The 19,545-nt window shown below is 45.3% G+C and overlaps 1 protein-coding gene across 2 annotated transcripts in view; it reads left to right on the top strand.

The window, feature by feature from the left end:
• Positions 1 to 19,545, top strand: part of THSD4 (thrombospondin type 1 domain containing 4) — a 578,057-nt gene that overhangs the window by 544,921 nt on the left and 13,591 nt on the right. For both annotated transcript variants that reach the window (XM_081050341.1, XM_081050340.1), the window contains 5 exons: positions 4,552 to 4,821; positions 8,182 to 8,311; positions 9,252 to 9,456; positions 10,030 to 10,203; positions 18,055 to 18,228. In XM_081050341.1, coding sequence (XP_080906467.1) covers positions 4,552 to 4,821; positions 8,182 to 8,311; positions 9,252 to 9,456; positions 10,030 to 10,203; positions 18,055 to 18,228 — 953 coding nt within the window. The remainder of the gene's footprint in view (positions 1 to 4,551; positions 4,822 to 8,181; positions 8,312 to 9,251; positions 9,457 to 10,029; positions 10,204 to 18,054; positions 18,229 to 19,545) is intronic.

The following is a 19,545-nucleotide window of genomic DNA, read 5'->3' as shown; positions in this document are numbered from 1 at the left end:
TCATTTTGGAATGCCTTATATTAGTTTCCTATTGCTGCCATAACAAATTACCTCAAGCGTACTGGCTTAAAGCAATGCAGATTTACTATTTTACAATTCTAGAGGTCAGAAATTTAAAATGGGTTTTGCTTGGCCGAAATCAAGATGTCAGTGGGCCATGCTCCCTGCAGAGGCTTTAGGAGAAAATCTGGTTCCTTTTCCTCTTTCAGGAAGCCACTTACATTCCTTGGCTTTTGCCCCTTTCTCCATCTTCATAGCTGGCCGAATAACACCTGCAAGTATCTCTAACTCTGACCCTCCTCTTCCATCATCACATCTCTTTCTCTGACTCTCACCTCCTACCTCTTTCTTATAAGGACCCTTCATTGGGCCCTCCCAGACAATCCAGGATAATCTCTCCATCTCAGAATCTTTAACTTAATTCCATCTGCAAAGTTCCTTTTGCCATATGGGGTCACATATTCCATGTTCCAGGGATTAGGACACAGACATCTTCTGAGGGCCATTACTCTTTTTGCCAATGCCTTTTCTCGTGGTTCCCTTTTGCTCCTGTTAACACTACTTGGAGCTGTAAGAAAAGAATACGGAGTTCACACCCAGAGATCTGCCTCTTCCCTGGGGGCTCTGCTGCCGGACAGAGCGGGCAGCGTTCACGGGGCTGCTGTGGGCTATGGCACACCACTCAGCTCTGCAGATATCTCCTCACCGAGCAATGAGGGTGCCCACCACTCAAATGGAGAGTGTCTTTCAAACAGGAAGGTCTGCAGCAAAGTTAGTGATGACGGTCTCTCCCAGGCACTGCCGCGTCCTTGCTGTGAGCCAGGCACTGCAGAGCACTCCACGTAGATTAACCATCGAATTCTCACCGCAATTCTCAGAGGAAGGGACTCGTATCATCCTCATGTGACAAGTGAGGAAATGGAAGCTTAGCAAGCTTACGTCACTCGCCCAAGTCCCACAGTGACCGCAGGCCCGCCTGTGCTTGGTAGACTGCCTAAAGGCTACCTGGTCCAGCAGCTGTTCTAGTAGTTGAGGGGACAGATGCCACACCCGGCCAGTCCATCCTTCTCTGGGCAGCCGACTAGATAACCGGATTATCTGATTGTCACGTATCAGGGAGGAGCCACCTGGCTGCCTGGACACAACAGCCTGCTGTGTGCCCAGCACGCGGGCTACATGTGCTGTCCAAACTCCAAGTCAGCACACCCAGCAAACAACGTTTTGAAGCCATTTCCAAGAGCAATACACAGTCTGAGAACCAAGTTCAGATGGCAAACTATCGATATTACTGAGGCCTGATGCTGAGTTGTAGAGGCAATTGGACAGACTATTTGAAATCAACAGGATGATGGTGTTTGATGACAAGTCTAATGGGTCTCCCCTAACGCGCAGCCTGGGGTTCCGCGATCAGCTGCCTGGGACAGGGCCGGCCCGGAAGGGCTCAGTGGTAAACATTTCGTGAGAAGGGCGTTCTGGACCAGGCCGCACCCTCCATCTCAGTGGGGTCAGGAGGCCAGAGCCTGAGTCCGACTCTGCCGCTTCCTTGCTGTTCAGCCTCAGGCAAATCAGTGACTTCTCTGATACGTTCCCAGTCTAGAAAACAGGGGGAAAGCTACACTCAACGGTTCTGATTTTTTCTAAAGGGGTGCAGCACAGGAGGAGACCGAATAAATCAGATGTCAAGCCTAGTGCCCAGTGCATACTAAGCACTCAAAAATTTTTTAAATGTTTTCAGCTAATAACCTCTTGGACAGTCTCATTTATATCAATATGCCTGGTCTTGACTCTATTGCTTTAATTTCCATGTACTATTTTAAAACATGAAGTATTGTAAGAAGCCAACTAAATAATAAAGCACTGATGAAGGGGTAGAGAAACCCTAAGTTTTTGTGTGTTTTTTAAGCATTTTAAAAGATTTTATTGGGGAAGGGGAACAGGACTTTATTGGGGAACAGTGTGTACTTCCAGGACATTTTCCAGGTCAAGTTGTTGTCCTTTTGATCTTAGTTGTGGAGGGTGCAGCTCAGCTCCAGGTCCAGTTGCCGTTGCTGGTTGCAGGGGGCACAGCCCACCATCCCTTGCGGGAGTCGAACCGGCAACCTTGTGGTTGAGAGGACGCACTCCAACCAACTGAGCCATCCGGGAGCTCAGTGGCCCCTCAGCTCAAGGTGCTATGTTCAATCATAGTTTCAGGGGGCGCTGCCCACCATCCCTTGCGGGACTTGAGGAATCAAACTGGCAACCGTGTGGTTGAGAGCCCACTGGCCCATGTGGGAATCGAACCGGCAGCCTTAGGAGTTAGGAGCATGGAGCTCTAACTGGCTGAGCCACCGGCCGGCCTGAAACCCTAAGTTTTAACTGGATTCTAGAGTAGCTCTAGAATTTGCCTCCTTAGTTTGTACTAAGCTAACATGTGTTTGAACATTATTCAATCAAGATAAAAATGTGCCTGCTCTTTAACTGCCAAAACTTGGAAGCAACCAAGATGTGTTATCAGTAGGTGAATTTAGATAAATAAACTGGGGTCCACCCAGGTGACAGAATATTATTCAACACTAAAAAGAGACGAGCTATGAAATCCTGAAAAGACACGGAAGAACTCGAAATGCACATGACTAAGTGAAAGAAGCCAATCTGAAAAGGCTGCATACTGTATGATTCCAACTCTGTGACATTCTGGAGAAGACAAAACTGTGGAGACAGAAAAGATAAGTGGTTGCCAGGGGAGGGAGGGACAAATAGGTGGAGCACAGAGAACTTTTAAGTCATTTCCAGAAGCAGTGACACTCTTCTGTATGACACCAGAATAGTTGACACATGTCACTATACACTTGTCCAAACCCATAGACCTACTGTAAACTCTGGGCTTGGGTGATGATGATGTTTCCATGCAGGCTCATTAATTGTAACAAAGGCACCACTCTGGTGGGGAGGGCGGTTGTTGATAACGAGCATGGGTGGGGGCAGGGGAGGTATGGGAACTGTACTTTCCACTTAATTTTTCTGTAAACCTGAAACTGCTCTTAAAAAAGAAAAGTCCACTAAAAGAAGGTAATCTCCCCCCAAACTTTCCCCCTTCCCCCTACTCCTGTCCCAGAGGGAATCGCTCAACAATTTGGTGGGATTCTACCCAGCCCTTTTCTATGCATGTACAGACGTGTTTGCCGCCAATTGGAATCTTTGTCTACAGCCTAAATGTACACAGGACATCACATGTCATTCTCTGCCATAAGTCAATGGAAATCTAACTTTAACTTGAAACTTCCTTGAAATTGATAGAAATTCAGTCTCAGTCCAGATGGGGCTCCACACACACACACTGCGGGTGTGAGTACAAGTTCCTGCCTAGTACAGGTGAGGGTCTGCAGTGGTCAGGAAACGCGAGACCTCCCGCTCCTGCCTCTCCCACCATGGAACCCTCTCTCCCTCTCCCTCTCTCTCCCTCTCCCTCTCTCTCCCTCTGCCTCTCTCCCTCTCTCCCTCTCTCTCATAAGCGCTCTCACTTTTCCCTCCTCCTTCCCTTCTTCCGGTCATCTGTCTCCTCTGGGACCTGTCACCCTTACTGAGTGCTAGGCTTTCACTGTGGGAAGGAAGAGCTGTTGACTTGCAGCAGCTTTCACTTTCTCTCCTGCAAAAACTCAAGGCAGAAAAATCTAAGGGCTTGGCTCCTCTTTTGACTGAGGGAGATAAAGGAGGAATCAGAGATTCTCCTCTCAGAAAGTGTCCTGCCATGTCTCTGTGTGCATATATGTGATACAGACTGAATTCTGCTGTGCTTTCTTCTTCCACCAAATAACAGAGCAGAGTCCAATCTCCATGTCAGAACATATATTTGCTTCATACTTTTTAAAAAAAATAACAGTATTCCATTCACGCTGATAGCATAATTTATCTTAACCAGTACCACTGGTGGACATTTAAGTCCGTTCTACTGCTCGGCTATTTCAAAGAATGCTTCAGTGACCATACTTGTACATACAGCTTTGTGTAAAAGAATGGGAATATTAGTACAACAAATGTCCTAGAAACTGAAATGCCTAAGTCAAAGGTACATACATTCAAATTTTTGGTAGATATTGCCAAATTGCTCTCCAAGATTTGCGTTTATTTGCAGGCTCCCCCCACAGTGTATTTTCCCCCCCCCACAGAGCGTGTTTTCCAACACACAAGGGGTTTACGGATATAAGGGTTTCCAAAGTTCTAATCTTTATTGTTAGGTGAATAGAGTTGTGGTTCTAGTTTTCACATGTAGTTCTTTAATTATGAGTGAAATTTCTGTATAGCATTTTTGTATGACTTTTGGCTATCTGTACTTCTTTGTGTGTGAACTGCCTCTCCCGGGCCCTTTCCTACTTTTCCTCTTCATCTTTTTCCTATTCGTTTTTGATAATGTTTTGAATATTAGGGAAATTAGTGTCTGTTTATTTTAAATATATGTGCTATGAATTAGAAATGATCGCGTGCTACCTGATTTCTAACGGTGAAGCAGCTTCCCCTTTACCACTCAATGTCCAAACTGATCCGTGCGTGTGCATTGGCTTCTCTCTCTAGGGGAGCCCTTCAACGGCCAGCTGGTCACAGAAGGGAGGAGCCACGAGGAGGGAGAAGAGGACGGGAATGACAAGGCAGACTTGCACGGTGGGGCACCTGAAATATTCACCTCAGAATCCGTGCAGACCTTCCCAGTCAGGCATCCTGATAGATTTTCTTCCCACCGGCCAGACAATGTGGTACCCCCAGCACCACAGCCCCCGCGACGAAACCGAGACCACAACTGGAAGCAGCTCGGGACAACGGAATGCTCCACAACCTGTGGGAAAGGTGAGACCATGGTGCGCTGGGACGGTCTCCGCAGGTACCCAGATGAGGAATGTGCAGGTGGGCCCGAGGGCCATGGCAAACCCTCACCTCTGTGAGCCTGGCTGTGACGTGGCTCATTAGCGTGATGTTGGGTAGGGGGTCCCCAAGACCACCCGCAGGCTCGACGACCCACTATAAGAACGTATAAGACAAAAAAGCTACTATGCTCACGGGTACAGTTTATGACAGCGAGAAGATACAGATTGGAATCAGCAAAGGGAGACAGAAGCTAGAGATAATGATGCAGTAAGGCCAAAATCATTTTAGTGAGAACCTGTCTGTGACACTAGAGGTTATCAGTATGACACTCAATTGACACAGACACCCAAGATCAAAATGTATTATTACTGAAATAGTCTACCGTTCAGGTGGTGGTGTGGGGCCCATTAGAGGAACCGGATACACTCAGAACTAGGTGAAAACAAGGGAACACTATAAAAGGATAAAAAGTGTTGTCAGGTAGTTTGATATCACAGGTGGCATGTGTAGAAGATTCTCTTCCATTTCCTGTCTTTAAATATGGCCTGGCCGAGCCCTTCCAGAAGGGTAAGATGTAGCTCGGTCCAGAGACCATCAGGCATTGCATTGTGGACATAATGGAATGAGAACGAAGCACGTGCCATTTGTCAGCTCACCCTTATGCTCACACAGTCTTGTGTTCCCTCTTCTCTAGTCCTTCCTGGTGGAACTATCTGGACCACACATTTCTATGGCTGTCACATTAAAATTTCCCTTGCTGTAAATACTTTCAAGTTTATGGCATCATCATCCCAGGACGGCCCTGTCGCAGGCATCCAGGACTCCCTCCACTCATCGCCAAGATCTTTGTCCATCTGGTAAACCCTTGGCTTGGTTTGGCTGATTCCTGGTGTTCCAACTAGAGTTAGTTTTTTCCTTGCTCCTTATCTTGCGATCTCTCCGCAACGCCTTACCAACCTCTACCGGTGGTACAGTTCCCTGCTCTGACATCACACACTTCTGTTTTGATGAATACACCCAAAGTATAACCCAGCCAAACTGATCCCAGGTTTTCTCTGCTGCCTGAAGCTCAGCCAGCACCTGACCTCACCACCCCATTCTTGCTTGCTGCCAATTAGAGGAACATTGAATGCTTGAACAGTAAAGAGATGGCCAGATGTCTCCCTTTTGCAGAAATCAAAACTGACCCAAAGGAAGAAACCGTTGTGGTCACTGGAGTCAAGAATTATAGATCTGGTATTTTCTCACCATCAGAGAAAGAGAGAGAGCCTCCAAATTTATTTCCTTGGCTAAACTCTGGAGCTGGACCATGGACAAGTGTACTGTAAAGGCCGAAAGAGGGGAGGGGAAGGCAGGCAGAGGCCATGTGCAAACAGCCGCAAGCAGGAGCCATCTTTGCAGGACACAGAGCATTCCTATGGTAACCTATATCCTTTTAGCTCAAGGTATTACATTTCTCCCTCACTTGAGAGCCAAGTGGTTGGGGTAGTTACTTTTGCTTTCCAACCCACAAACGTGTAAGTAGAAAAGTTAAACTCCTGTGGTCTGAAGGGAAAAGGATAGGCTAAACAGTAAGATTTTTGCTTAATTCCTTAATAGCTGGCTCCCCAATGGGTACCCTGCAAGCTGTGAACTGAATCTTATCCATCTTTTTAACTCAACACAATATGCTTAATGTTTGTTGAATTTAATTAAAGTTCTCTTCTTAAATGGAAGCAGATATGTTGCTGGACAAAACTGAATTCCACAAAAGTTTTTGCTTCCTATTAATTTTACAGTCAGTACTGCTTTTTACTCAGCTAATAATTATGCTTAATTGGAACTTTATTTTAAATACTGGTCTCCAGTTATAGCTACATTGTAAATTTTTACTGCCAGAGTACTTTAAGCAAATGTTTGCTTTAGATTCAAAACTGTCTTACAAACTGTCCAGTTTCTTACAAGAACTACCCTCTAGCTCAGTGTGCCACACAAGATCCGTGTGACACAAGCTCAGTGTGTCACACAAGATCAGTAAAGAAGCATTGAAACACTGCTCATGGCAGGTGAAATATTGAGACACATATTAAAAGTTATCCCTCTAGTTACAATTAAAAATGTAGCAAGTTGCAAATTCAGAAACTATAAATGTCTGTAAATTAGCAACAGAGCTAAGACAGAGCTGCAGAATAAATGATAGCTTTCTGCCAGGCAAGAATTGTGCAGTGGCCTACACTGCGGGGGGGGGGGGGGGCGGGGGGGCAGTGCTTTGTAAAGGAATATCCTACTCTTCCAGCAGTTGCTTGTTCCATTAGCTGGTTCCATTTCTCACTTTGTAAACGTCCATTAGTAATACTCAATGCTGCCACCAAGGGGTAACAAAGAGGAAGGTCGAACTGTGAATTGACTTGTGAGTTGTTTGTTTGGGAGCTAGAAATTCCACTTAACAAATTCTTTTTCTCCAAATAGATTTATCCATTTTTAGCCAATGAAACTAAGCTGTATATTAACACACACACACACACACACACACACATACACCTGAGGCAGTATGATATTTTCAACAAAGTAATAAAAATAAATATTAGACCTCTGGTAAATACTCATTCAACAAACTTTATTGAGCACCTACTACTCTACTAGGTACTGAGAATACAGAGGTGAACAAGAATTAGTCTTGTCCCTGAGAAACTCAGTCTCATGGGAAGCAGACATATACTCAAATAACTAAACTACCACTGGATCAGTACTGTATTAGGGGAATGTATGAAATGTTTTACAAAAGGGAAGCCAGCTGCTCTTATAGCCTTTCTCAAATCTCCTTATTTCTCTGGTCCAACGTAAACTGTCTCTTAAACATATCTGGCGCTTGCAGGCCAGTTTGTCGGGCACTGTTGTTTCAGAGCAGTGACCTGGAAAGCTCCCTGCCTCCAGCACACAGGTGCACACACCTACTCAAACCCAACCTTTTCTCTAGGATGCAGCTTGAACCCTCCAGGACCCTTTCTCTTTGATGTTTGCAGAAATCCTTGAAGAAGTTATTGTTTGTGCTTGTTTTATTGTCACTCCCTTGCCTAGTGATAGCTTGAACTTTTGTAAAAAGTATTTTTATCTGCCTTTGAGTGCTTTCAAACAATGTCCCCAAATAGATTATAAGCTCTTTGAGGGCAAGAACTAGTCCTACCCTTCTGGTGCTGACAAAGCTCTTGTGTGAGAGGTGTGTGCAAGCACACAGACGCAGGAGGGGTGAGTGGGTGACTTGCTCTGCTTCTGGTCAACACCTGGCGTCTCCTCAGCACCCGGGTCTCTGTGCATCTCCACCACAGACCGACGTCGCAGGGGCTGTGCTCCTTGTCTTTGCAGGGTCGCAGTATCCTGTATTTCGCTGTGTGCACAGACACACTCACGAAGAGGTTCCTGAGAGCTACTGTGACTCCAGCATGAAGCCGACCCCCGAGGAGGAGCCGTGCAACACCTTCCCTTGCCCAGCCTTGTAAGACGGCCTCTGTTCCCATCACCTGTTACCAGGTCACTTCCGGATGCTTGTGTGTAGGACCTTAGTAGCAGATATAATCTCATTTTTAAGTCAGTCCCTCTGATTGGGGAACACGAGACTTGATCTCTGCGTGCAATGCAGCCTGTTGGCAAGCGCACTTGTCTTTCAGGAGCCACAGGAGCTCGTAGCCTTTAGCAGGTCGGCACACTCCAAGGAGCCCAGCCTTTGGGAAATTGGAGCAATTAGGGTTTTTCCTGGTGAGGCAAATGACAAGGGAAGCAGAGTTACAATCCCGTGTGGTCAGCGGTGTCCGTGAGCAGTGTACAGAGAGAGAGAATGAGGCAAGTCACAATACATCTGTCTGGAAGCCAGGAAGAGCATCTGCGCTCTTGGCTGGTTATTGGGCCTTGGGCTGCTTATTGAGGAGAAATAGGAGGCTTTGAGGGGAAAGGGGCCCTAACAGGGATCGAGCTTAATTCTCGCAATAATAAAATGCCTTATTTACCTAAATGACAAAGCAGGATGACAGGAGGCTATGTGAAGGTGATAGGTAAGTAGTTAATGGAAAATAAAGAATGCTGGAGTAAGATTTCTAGGTTAATTCCAAAGTGGGTTAATGTTCTACAGGGTAATGAAACTAAGCTTTGGAGGGTTTGGGGGAGTTTCTTGGGGTGTTTTTTTTTTTTTAATCTAGATAAAAGTCATTTGTACCTTCTCAGTTTTCTTGACTTGTATAGACTCTGGGCCCTAATCACTGGCAAATAGCATGTGGAACAGAGGTGACACCTTGACAGAGTCAGGTGGCGCTTAGGCAGGCCCATCAGCAGCGCCCTGGGAGAAGAGTCACCACAAGGACTCTGCTGCTTCTCTGGAAGCTCCTCCCTCTTCCTGTTGACTGAAGCGCTCTGCCCCTGTCGCTCTCTCCTTCCCGGGCCAGCTGGGACATCGGGGAGTGGTCGGAGTGCAGCAAAACCTGTGGCCTGGGCATGCAGCACCGCCAGGTCCTGTGTCGCCAGGTGTACGCCAACCGCAGCCTTACCGTGCAGCCCTACCGCTGCCAGCACCTGGACAAGCCCGAGACCACCAGCACCTGCCAGCTCAAGATCTGCAGCGAGTGGCAGGTCCGGACCGACTGGAGCTCGGTACGTGGGGCAGGCGGCCTGCTCCGAGCGCCTCCCCCAGGACCCACCGCACCCTCCCTCCTCCCCCACCCACACCTGACAGGAAAGCGCCCTGAGATCTCCGGCAGGGAACCGGTCCTGTGGGGTTCTGGATGGCTGGTTTGTAAACCGTAGGGTGTACAGATAGCTCGAGAGACTTCAGGCTAGGTCACCACTTAAGGTCTGTCACCACAGCCAACTTTCAGGGGGAGCCGTGTGAGTGCAGGTCTCGTGTCTCTCGTGTGTCACGGTGGAGTGAAGGTTGGCAAACACTGGTAGAATCAGCTCCTTCCAGTCTTGCTCTCCCATTTTATCGATGACAGAACTGAGGCTCAGAGGAACAAAATAATCAAGATATCTAAGGTCTTAGAGAAAAGGGTTGTGAAGTCTGCAGGGCTGGGACCCTCCCCGGGTAGCGTGGCATTGCAGAGGACCCAGGGGCCTCACCACAGTCCTCTGTTCAGGTGGCAGGTAACAGGAGCAGGGCACTGTATCTGAAGAGTCACCCAGCGCTAACGCCGCCCGTTCCGCTGACATGAGCTTGCTGTGTTTCAGTGCTCGGTGCCCTGCGGAGTGGGACAGAGGACCCGGGACGTGAAGTGCGTGAGCAACATCGGGGACGTAGTCGACGACGAGGAATGCAACATGAAGCTCCGGCCAAGTGACATCGAGAATTGTGACATGGGACCCTGTGCCAAGAGCTGGTTCCTCACCGAGTGGAGTGAAAGGGTGAGCGTTACGTGCAGACTGGGTTTTCTGGGGCTGGGACCAAGGCCTGCGGGGCACTGGAGCGGCGTGGTGTGTCCCAGGGTGCCCCAAACCACACACAAGGAATCCCCAGCTAAGAATCCCAAGGGTGATTTCTGACTTTGGGGAAAAGGCCCAGAGATGAACGATTGCAAGCTTCCTATCCTTTTGTGAAGATTGAGGAGTCGGTGTGAAAAAGTTACTCTAATTCTCCTTAGCACTCCACATAAATAATGAAATACTAAATAAAGCGAATAGTTGCATCACACCTTCATGCGTTTTGTGAGTGCCTAACATACAAAAGGCTCTCAGCAAATCGCAGGCCCATCCCTGCTTCTCACCAACTTGCAACATTTCCCATCCTCTCCTCTCCCCAGTAGCCCGACACCTCACATTACACAGCGCCTGCCCCTTGCCCCGAGACGGTCCCCAGATAGACAGCGTTTGACAGGAACACTGAAGCCTTAGGATAAGCATTCACTGCACCTCCCGTCCCAGGACTAGACTGTGCGGGACACCAGATTAGCCACCAGGAAGGCGCTAAGCAAAGGGAACAAAGGGAAAATGGGTGCCGATCTAAAGGTGTCCACTGACTCAGACTTCTGCCCCTAAAGCTGAGTCCAGCAGAGCTCACCCAGTTCTCTTCGGGTGTCCCTCCCTTTCCAAGCCTCCCAGCAGCTCGGGCATTGTGAAAGCAGTGCTGGGAGAGGTCTCAGAAGTCGCTTTGGGCAGCCTCCCCAGCAGCACGCAGAGCCCTAGACTATGTCCCCACATAGGTCTGACTCCTTTGTCAGAAATTCTCTGTCGTGACAATGACGGCTATTTCTTTACAGCCCACAGTGTCAGGAGGTTTCCTTTGAACTGAACCAGTGTATTTTGCCAACTCCCACTGTGTCCTGTAGAAAATCAGAGTGCACGCTCGTGACACTGCAGACCCACAGATATGGGGAAACCCCTTCCCCTTCTCCAGGCTGAAAATTCCTAGTTCCTTCAACTTCCTCTTTGTGTTTCTGGATTTCTAGCCATCCCAGAACTCATTTGTATTCACACTAAACTTGCCAAATTTAGCGTGTAAGTAAATAAATGAAAACAATGCTGCTGGGCTTTCCTTTTTATGTTGGAAAGATGCTTTTGAAGATAATGTTCATTTTTCTGCTCAAAAGGTAACATACACTGTTATAAAAATATGAAAAGAATCAGAAAAGTATACCTATAATCACTAGAAGATAATTTAAGACTTTTAAGCTACACTGCCACACTCTTTTCTATTCATGCATACTTTGCATACATAGCTTTTTTATACTCATATATATATTTAAGGATATGAATCATAATAGCAGTATATAATTTGGTAACCAGCTTTTTTCACTTATGTTGTGTGAACACTTTAATGGTATTGATAACCTTTAAAGCATGATGTTTAATTAGAATAAGCTATTGTAAAACTATTATTAGGTTGGTGCAAAAGTAATTGCACTTCAAACGGTTAAAAAACCGCAATTGCAAAAACCGCAATTACATTTGCACCAACCTACTATAATTGAACCAATCCCCTGTTTCTAAACGTTTGAGGATTTTTTTCTGATTTTTTACTATTTTAAATAATATTTCAGTAAGTATCCTTATGCAGATATCTTGATGTGTACCTTTCCTTGTTTTTCTAAAATACTGTTTAGGAAGTGGAATTATTTGACTAAATGCTGTGAACTCTTTTAGAACTCTTGATACATTTTGGCATATTTCTCTCCAGAAAGATTATTTCAGTTTAGTCTCCCACATAGCAACTGAGTTTTTATAATCCTTTTATTGCACTGATTGTTTACAGGTTTTTAATTTCATCTCTGTACATTTACCACTCTCTGAAAAAGGCAATGGGCTCAGAACGCCCCAGGTAGAAAGAAAAAACTATATATATGGAAATAACTGCAATGATTTCTTCTTCTGTGTGTCCCCCATATTTATTTAGAACAGCAAACTACTACATGTAAATTTACAAGGAATTCCACACTAGCTATTTCCCCTCCAATAAAGACTTGTAAATTTCCCTTTAAAGTAACTTTGCTTTGTATTTTAACATAAGTACTTGCTGGATCTCACCCTGGTCTTAAAATTCCAAATAGAGCAAAGAATGAGCACTTTATTCTTCTGTGTAGAGAACGTTTTTGTTCTGTTTTGGAAGCCATGTGAGCTTGGTGCTGTGATGTGAGTAAATGATTTTGCTTTATCTACCCCCAGAGTACATCATTATTCCTGAATGTTTGTGATTATTATAGAGTAGATGAGTGGCAAGGGGTACTATTGGGTTTAAGGAAAGTGAATTGCCTTTGGCATCTTTTCCCAAGGACTCATCCCTTATTAGACCTTGTGCAAGCTGCTGGCTCTCTGACCCTCAGTTTCCTCATCTGTAATATTGCTGAGTGAGCATTCAGGCATAACATTTGAAACGATGACCTAGGTGCTGCTGGCACACTGGGGAAGGTGTCCTGTGTGCTGCTCCATTCTTCTTGGGCTTCATGTCAACACTGGGCCTTCAAGCCACCATTTTTCTTAGGAAAGGTTCAGCCTCCAGGAATGACCAGCTGATGGCCACCTTCCACGTGTGACTAATGGCTTTGTAGGAAAACCAACCTGTTAAGCTTTAGTATGAACTATGCAGTTTTTAGCCTAAACATGTATTGAGCACTTGTTGCAATGTAGGCCTGAATGAGACACAGCCTCTGTTTAAGGACTTCAAGTGGGAGAGACGAGAGATGAGATTCAAGTTTACAAACACTTAAGGATCCAGGGCGATACTGTGATTTACAAGAAATATAGAGGGTGCCAAAAAAATGTATACACATTTTAAGAAAAGAAAACTGTATTAAAATTGTAACGCTCAATATATACCGATAACAAAAGGTAAATGAATAGAAGTCACGTTTGATGTCTGCAATGATAAGAGGTGCTCAAAGTGGTTCCCATCAGCGTCCAGACATTTCTGATGATAGCGAACTACTGCTTGAGCAACGTTGACCAAAGTGTCCACTTGTATACATTTTTTTGGCACCCCCAGTATGTATTTGGTCTTTATCCAGTTCCTGGCTCACAGCTCCTAAAACCCTTGGAATTTCCTAAATGTTGAAAGTGATAAAGGAGTCCTTTGTTATGTTAACAAGGTGACTTTTAGAAAGCACCTAAGGATGGAGGATGGTTGCCAAAGTTGCCAACTGTGTGATTAGAGGGTTGGAACTTTCAGTCCCCCCCGCAGGGAAGGAGCAGGGGCTGGAAGATGAATCAGTCGCCAATGGTCAATGATTTAATCAATCGTGCCTATGTAATGAAGCCTCCATCAAAACCCAAAAGGATGGGGTTCAGAGAGCTTCTGGTTGGTGAACTCTTGGAGCTTGGGGGAAGAGTGGTGAACCTGGGGAGGACATGAAAGCTCCATTCCCTTTCCTACAGACTTTTCCCTTTACATCTTCTCCACTGGCTGTTTCTGAGTTATATTCTTTTATAATCAACTGGTCAAACGTTTCTGAGTTCTGTGAGCTGCTCTAGTAGATTAATCGAACCCGAGTTAGGAGTCTTGGGAACCTGATTTGTGGGCAGTTGATCAGAAGTACAAGTAATAACCTGGTCTTGTGATTGGCTGTAGGACTGACCCTTAACCTGTGGGAGCCGATGCTATCTCCAGGTAGATAGTGTCAGAATTGAGTTGAATCATAGGACACCCAGCTGGTGACTCAAGACTTGCTTAGAAATGACACAGGGAAGCATCCCCCAGCCCCGTCATTGGAATTGGTACCAGAACCCCAAAAGAGTATCCTGCTGCCCAATTTTAAATTAAATGATCTCTACCTAAATGAATTGAGGTTGTAAACTCACTCTGAATCTTCTCTTAAACTTCTAGGGCTATATGTATAGTTTTTCTGACTTGATAACTCACCTTAGAAACATCCTTCTGGCTACTTTTACTTGAGGGTGGGCCCTATCAGATGTAGCCATCATTTACTTTTTAGTTCTGCAAGTCAATGGCAGGTTTAAACCTGTGCAATTTTTAATCACCACAGGAAAAATAAAACTTTTAGAAAGTCCACCAGCCTCAATTTTGTAACACCCAGTTTCTAAGGATGTTTTCCAAAAGTGAAGATCTTCAGTTATTTAAATTATGGAAGATGATGCATAAAACTGAAGCTCAGGAATAGTCATTAGGGCCTTACAGTCCCTCAGGGGCCAGTTGGGCCAAGTTTAGCATTTAACTGCTGCTGGAGTGAGAAGGCAGCCCCCACCAGAGGGGGGCTCAGGAATTTCCTGCATCTCTGCCTTTTGTCTGCCCAGAAGTTCCTTAGGAGTCAGGTCCTTCTTCTAGGCACATCCTTCAGGGACAGTGAGCGTGTGTGTTTCGGTGCCTCCCTTTGAAGGTTAGTCTCTGTTGCCTGGTAGGCACCCCTTACACCCCTTATTTCTACTGACAGGCTTCCTAGGACAGGTCCTGTGTGGGGAGCAGCACGTTTCAAGTTAATTTGTTGTGCTTTTCACTGCAGTTGGAATAATAAAGTGAAGTTCCTCTGCAGGGCCCATCCTTATAATATTCTCTCACTGGGCACTGGCTTGGTCCTTAACATTCTTCTTTTAAATTAAGCACATGGGGAGATGGGGAAACTTTCCCAAGATACAATGTACATTACTCGGATTGGAAAGCAGAAAATTAAATTAGTGAGTCAAATGGAAATTAACTGGAAAGAAATATTCTTACAGTATGAAATGCAAAGATAACTTAGATTTGATTTACCTTTTATTCTTTAGAAGAACTTAAGTATCTTGAGTTTTAAAGTTAGGAAAGATACAAGATAATACATGGCTGAAACAAATAAACAAAGTTTAGTAATTGATTTATTCCATTATTGTAACAACAGATTTTTTTAACCTAATTCATGGTCCAAGTTTTTTTATATCAACACAAATAAGTAAAAAGTGTTTGTGAGCTTGAAAGGGAGAAACACCTCTATCCTCTTAGGTTCTGTAATGGAGGCTTGCAAATTAAGCTGACAAATAAAAAAGCCAGCTTAACCAGAGAAAAGCATGCAAGTTTTATTTGATGTTAATTTTTTTACATGGCACAGGGGGACTTCATAGTAAAGAAGTGAAAATCCCAAAGACACAGTTAGATTTGAGGTCTTATATACCATTTTAACAAAGGGTGATAAATTATGAAGGGACTAGACAAAAGAAAGGGATTTGGGCTTATAAGATCAGTAAATTGTAGGAAAGTGGCTAAGAAATATATGGGGGAAACTAATGGAAGATAAGGGTTATTTTTAGTAAAGCTTGTGCAGACTCATCTTGGCATCGATTCCCCATTGCCGATAAGAATGTTCTCTTCCTGGAACTGGGAGGAGCCCTTACTCATGAGAAATGTATACCCTGCATCTGCTGTTTCTCAGTTGCCTTCAGCTCAAAATAATCAATATGCCAAAGTAGCATATTGTGGGGTGGCATGTTCTAATCCCCTTGAAGCCCTTTGCTCCAGAGAGTTCCCTCCCTCAGGAGTCAGACTCAGGTTAGCAGTAGTCACTTAAATGTCTGATGATTCATCCTGGGTTGTGATTTTACAAGACTAGGCAGCAAGTTATAAAAACAAAAGCAGAAATTTTGATAAAGAAATTTTGATAAAGAAATTAGGTGGTGAGTATTATTTTTTGCTTTTCTCAATTTTTATTTGAAAGTATATTGCTTTTATTTATTTTTAAACATGGTAATGTTGGTAGAAACCAAACATTGACTCCATTTTTAAGACCCGACAGAGACCCTTAGAAGGGCTTTGGTCATCACTTGAAGGAGCACTTTCAGAATGGGAAAGTCCTGATAAGAGAAGAGAAATGAGTGAGGGAGAGCCCAAGTCTATGTTCATTTATTGCGCTGATATTCGTCGATTCACCCAAGGGAAAGATGCTGATTGAGAAGAAGTTAAAGATGATTTAATAGTCCCTGCCTGCGCTGAGCCTACTTCTATAAAGAAGAACAAAATAGGGCACAAATAACCATAGTACAAGGAAGACAACAGAATACAGAGTTGTCGTGAGAATTCTGAGGATGAAAAGAGTATATTGAGCTGGCACATCAAAGAATTTAAGAGAAGATGGTAGTTGAGCTGAGCTGAACTGATTGTTATGTGTCCAGGTGAAGGAAAGGAGCGCTCCAGGCGGAAGGAACGGCGTGAACTAGGCGCTGGGAGCATTTCATGTGATCAGGGTTTCGTGAACCCTGGTTCTGTCCAGCATGCGGTGTATAGGATAGAATAATGAAGACTGGGGCCATATTTTAAAGCCAGGTGGGGAAGTCCGTAAGCGAATGTTGTTAGAAATGGAACAGCTTCAGAGAGATTTCAGCATGTAGTTCCCAGCACCTGGAAGGCCAGCGACTTAGAAAAGCCTGTAAGTCTGAGCGAGAAGCTGCAGCCACAATCCATGGTGCTGGGAACCACGGGCAGAAGGGACAAGACAGATGAGATAAATGTGTTAGAATCTACAAAACCTGATGTCTGGTTAGATTTGGGGAGCAGGAGGCAGAAGAGCATCAATTTTGAATCCAGATATAAATTTGAACACAAATTGGAAATCCAGAGGAAGAATGGGTAAAAGTGATGTCCCATCATTTACCCTTTGGACACGAAGTATCTGTGGGACACCCACACGAACATGTCCTGAAAGTACGGATGAGAAGCAAAATAAGGGAGCGTTCCAACGTATTTCAAGACAGATGGGAAATGTTCTTGGAGCTTCAGGGTGTGGCTCAGGGATGTGTTTGCTGTGACCTGGTTGAGGACAGACTGAGACTGGCAGAATGAAATCACCAACAGTTATGTGGCTGTGAGGGAAGCCGTATCCCTGTGAGCCTGGGCTTCTCTGCTTGGAGTGGGGGTGTAGGTCCTGACCCTTCAAAGCCCCTCATACCATTATTGGCCCCCTGCTGTATGCATGCATCGAGCAGCTGCTCTGCACATGTCATTACCCGTAATCCTGCCAGGACTGTGTTCCTGTGCCAGCTGTCGTGCCAGAAGTGGGAGGATCAGGGTCACTGGCCACAGGCCACTCAGTTGGTAGGGATATTAATGCTGAAGTGACTGGTTCCCAGGCCAGGCTCTGTCTTTCTACCAGGATTCCTCCTGGTAGACTGTCAAAGCTGTGGCCTTCAGGGCCTGAAACCGGCTGCCCTGATATCACGCAGTAACATAGAGGTGACAGACATCGGTTCCCCTCCTTCCCCAGACCAGCCCAGACTCATTACACGCAGGTGGACGTGTGCCCAAGTTTTCATGCTATCATGAGGGTGCCCCAAAAATGTATACACATTTTAAGAAACTGAAACTGTATTAAAATGGTAATACTCAATAAGTACTGATAACAAAAGACGAATACAAGTCACATTTGACTTCTGCAATGACAAGAGGTGCTCGAAGTGGTTACCGTCAGCGTCCAGACACTTCTGATGACGGCCAACTACTGCTTGAGCAACATTGACCAAAGTGTCCACTTGTATATGTTTTTTTGGCATCCCGGGTATTTTCGAAAGCGAAAGCCAAGGACAGATAGTCTGACAAGTGTAAGCATATTAATCGCAACCATGACACAGGGTATTGGGAATGAAGACTGTCCCAGAAAGTCTAAGATGGGGGATATGCCACACGGATACCCCTTGATGGAGGAGGCTGTGCATGAGAAGTGGTCAGAGATTTCTAGGGGAAAGAGCTGGTAGGGAAGCAAGGTGTTCGGTCCTCCCCCGCACCATTTGAAAGTGGCCTCGGAACCTGGGGGAGAGGCCCCCCCTCTAATGCTCCCATCTTCTGTCTTGCAGTGCTCGGCGGAGTGCGGGGCTGGCATGCGGACGAGGTCGGTGGTATGCATGACCAACCACATCAGCAGCCTGCCCCTGGAGGGCTGTGGGAACAACCGGCCGGCGGAGGCCACCCCGTGTGACAACGGGCCCTGCACAGGCAAGGTGGAGTGGTTTGCTGGGAGCTGGAGTCAGGTGAGTGGCTAGAACTGGGTGTGTGTGCCTGTCCCTGGTAAGGGGTAGCATAGCGAGCAGTTAGGAACCAGGACCTGGCCTGGCCTGGGTTGTATCCCCACAGCGCTACCCGTGACCCCGAAGAGGCTGCTTATGCTCTTGGAGCCCCACTTAGTCCACAGTATTTATTGAGCACCTACTATGTGCTCTTCTAAGCGCTTGGGATGCATCAATGAGCAAAATAAATGCCCCTTCCCTCAGGGAGTTTGTGGTCTAGCATGGTTTCCTTGTCTGTAAAAGGCTGGTAGTGACAGCACCTGACGAGCTTATTTGTAGAAGAAATGAAGTAGTGTATATTAAGTGTGTCGCACAGTGCGTGACATGCACTAAACACATAACAAATCATAGCTGTTGCCACTGCTGCCATTATTGTTGATAAAGCCAGTTTTGTCTGTATTTGAGTGTCAGAAGCAGAAAGATATGATCCAGTTATTCCACATCTGGGTATATACCCAAAGGAAATGAAATCATTATCTCAGAAGGATATCTGTACTTCCATGTTCATAGCAGCATGATTCACAACAGCAAAGGTGTGGAAACAACCTAAGTGTCCATCAACAGATGAATGGATAAGAAAATTTTATAGATAGATAGAATGATAGATAGATATTAGATAGATAGATAGATAGATAGATAGATAGATAGATAGATAGATAGATAGATGATAGATAGATAGACAGATATGCACACACAGAGGTTGCCAAAAAATGTATACACGTTTTAAGAGCTGTTATCTATGCTCAAGCAGTAGTTCTCCATAACGAGAAGTGTCTGGACGCTGATGGTAACCACTTTGAGCACCTCTTTAATTGCAGATGTCAAACGTGACTATATATTATTACAATTTTAATACAGTTTTTTCCTTTCCTAAATGGTCATACATTTTTTGGCACCGTGTGTGTGTGTGTGTGTGTGTGTGTGTGTGTGTTTGTGTGATGGAATATTAACCTTAAAAGGGAAATGCTGCCATTTGCAACAACATGGCTGAATTGGGAGGGCATTGTGCTAAATGGAATAAGCCAGAGAAAGACAAATAGGGCATGGCATCCATTAGATGTGGAATCTAAAAAAGCCAGACTCATAGCCAGAGAGTAGAATAGTGGTTTCCAGGGGCTGGGAGAGGGGAATGAGGAGAGGTTGGTGAAACTTCCAGTTATAAGATGAATGAGCTCTGAGGATCTACTGTACAGCGCAGTGACTGTAGGTAACACTATTGTAGAACTGAAATTTGCTGAGAGTGTAGAACTTAAGTGTTGACCCAAACAAAGAAAAAGAGGT

The sequence above is a fragment of the Rhinolophus hipposideros genome (genome assembly GCF_964194185.1).
Source record: "Rhinolophus hipposideros genome assembly, chromosome: 5".
Lineage (NCBI taxonomy): Eukaryota > Metazoa > Chordata > Mammalia > Chiroptera > Rhinolophidae > Rhinolophus > Rhinolophus hipposideros.
The sequence above is the reverse complement of the archived record's forward strand: the minus strand, read 5'-3'. Positions and strand labels throughout refer to the sequence as shown.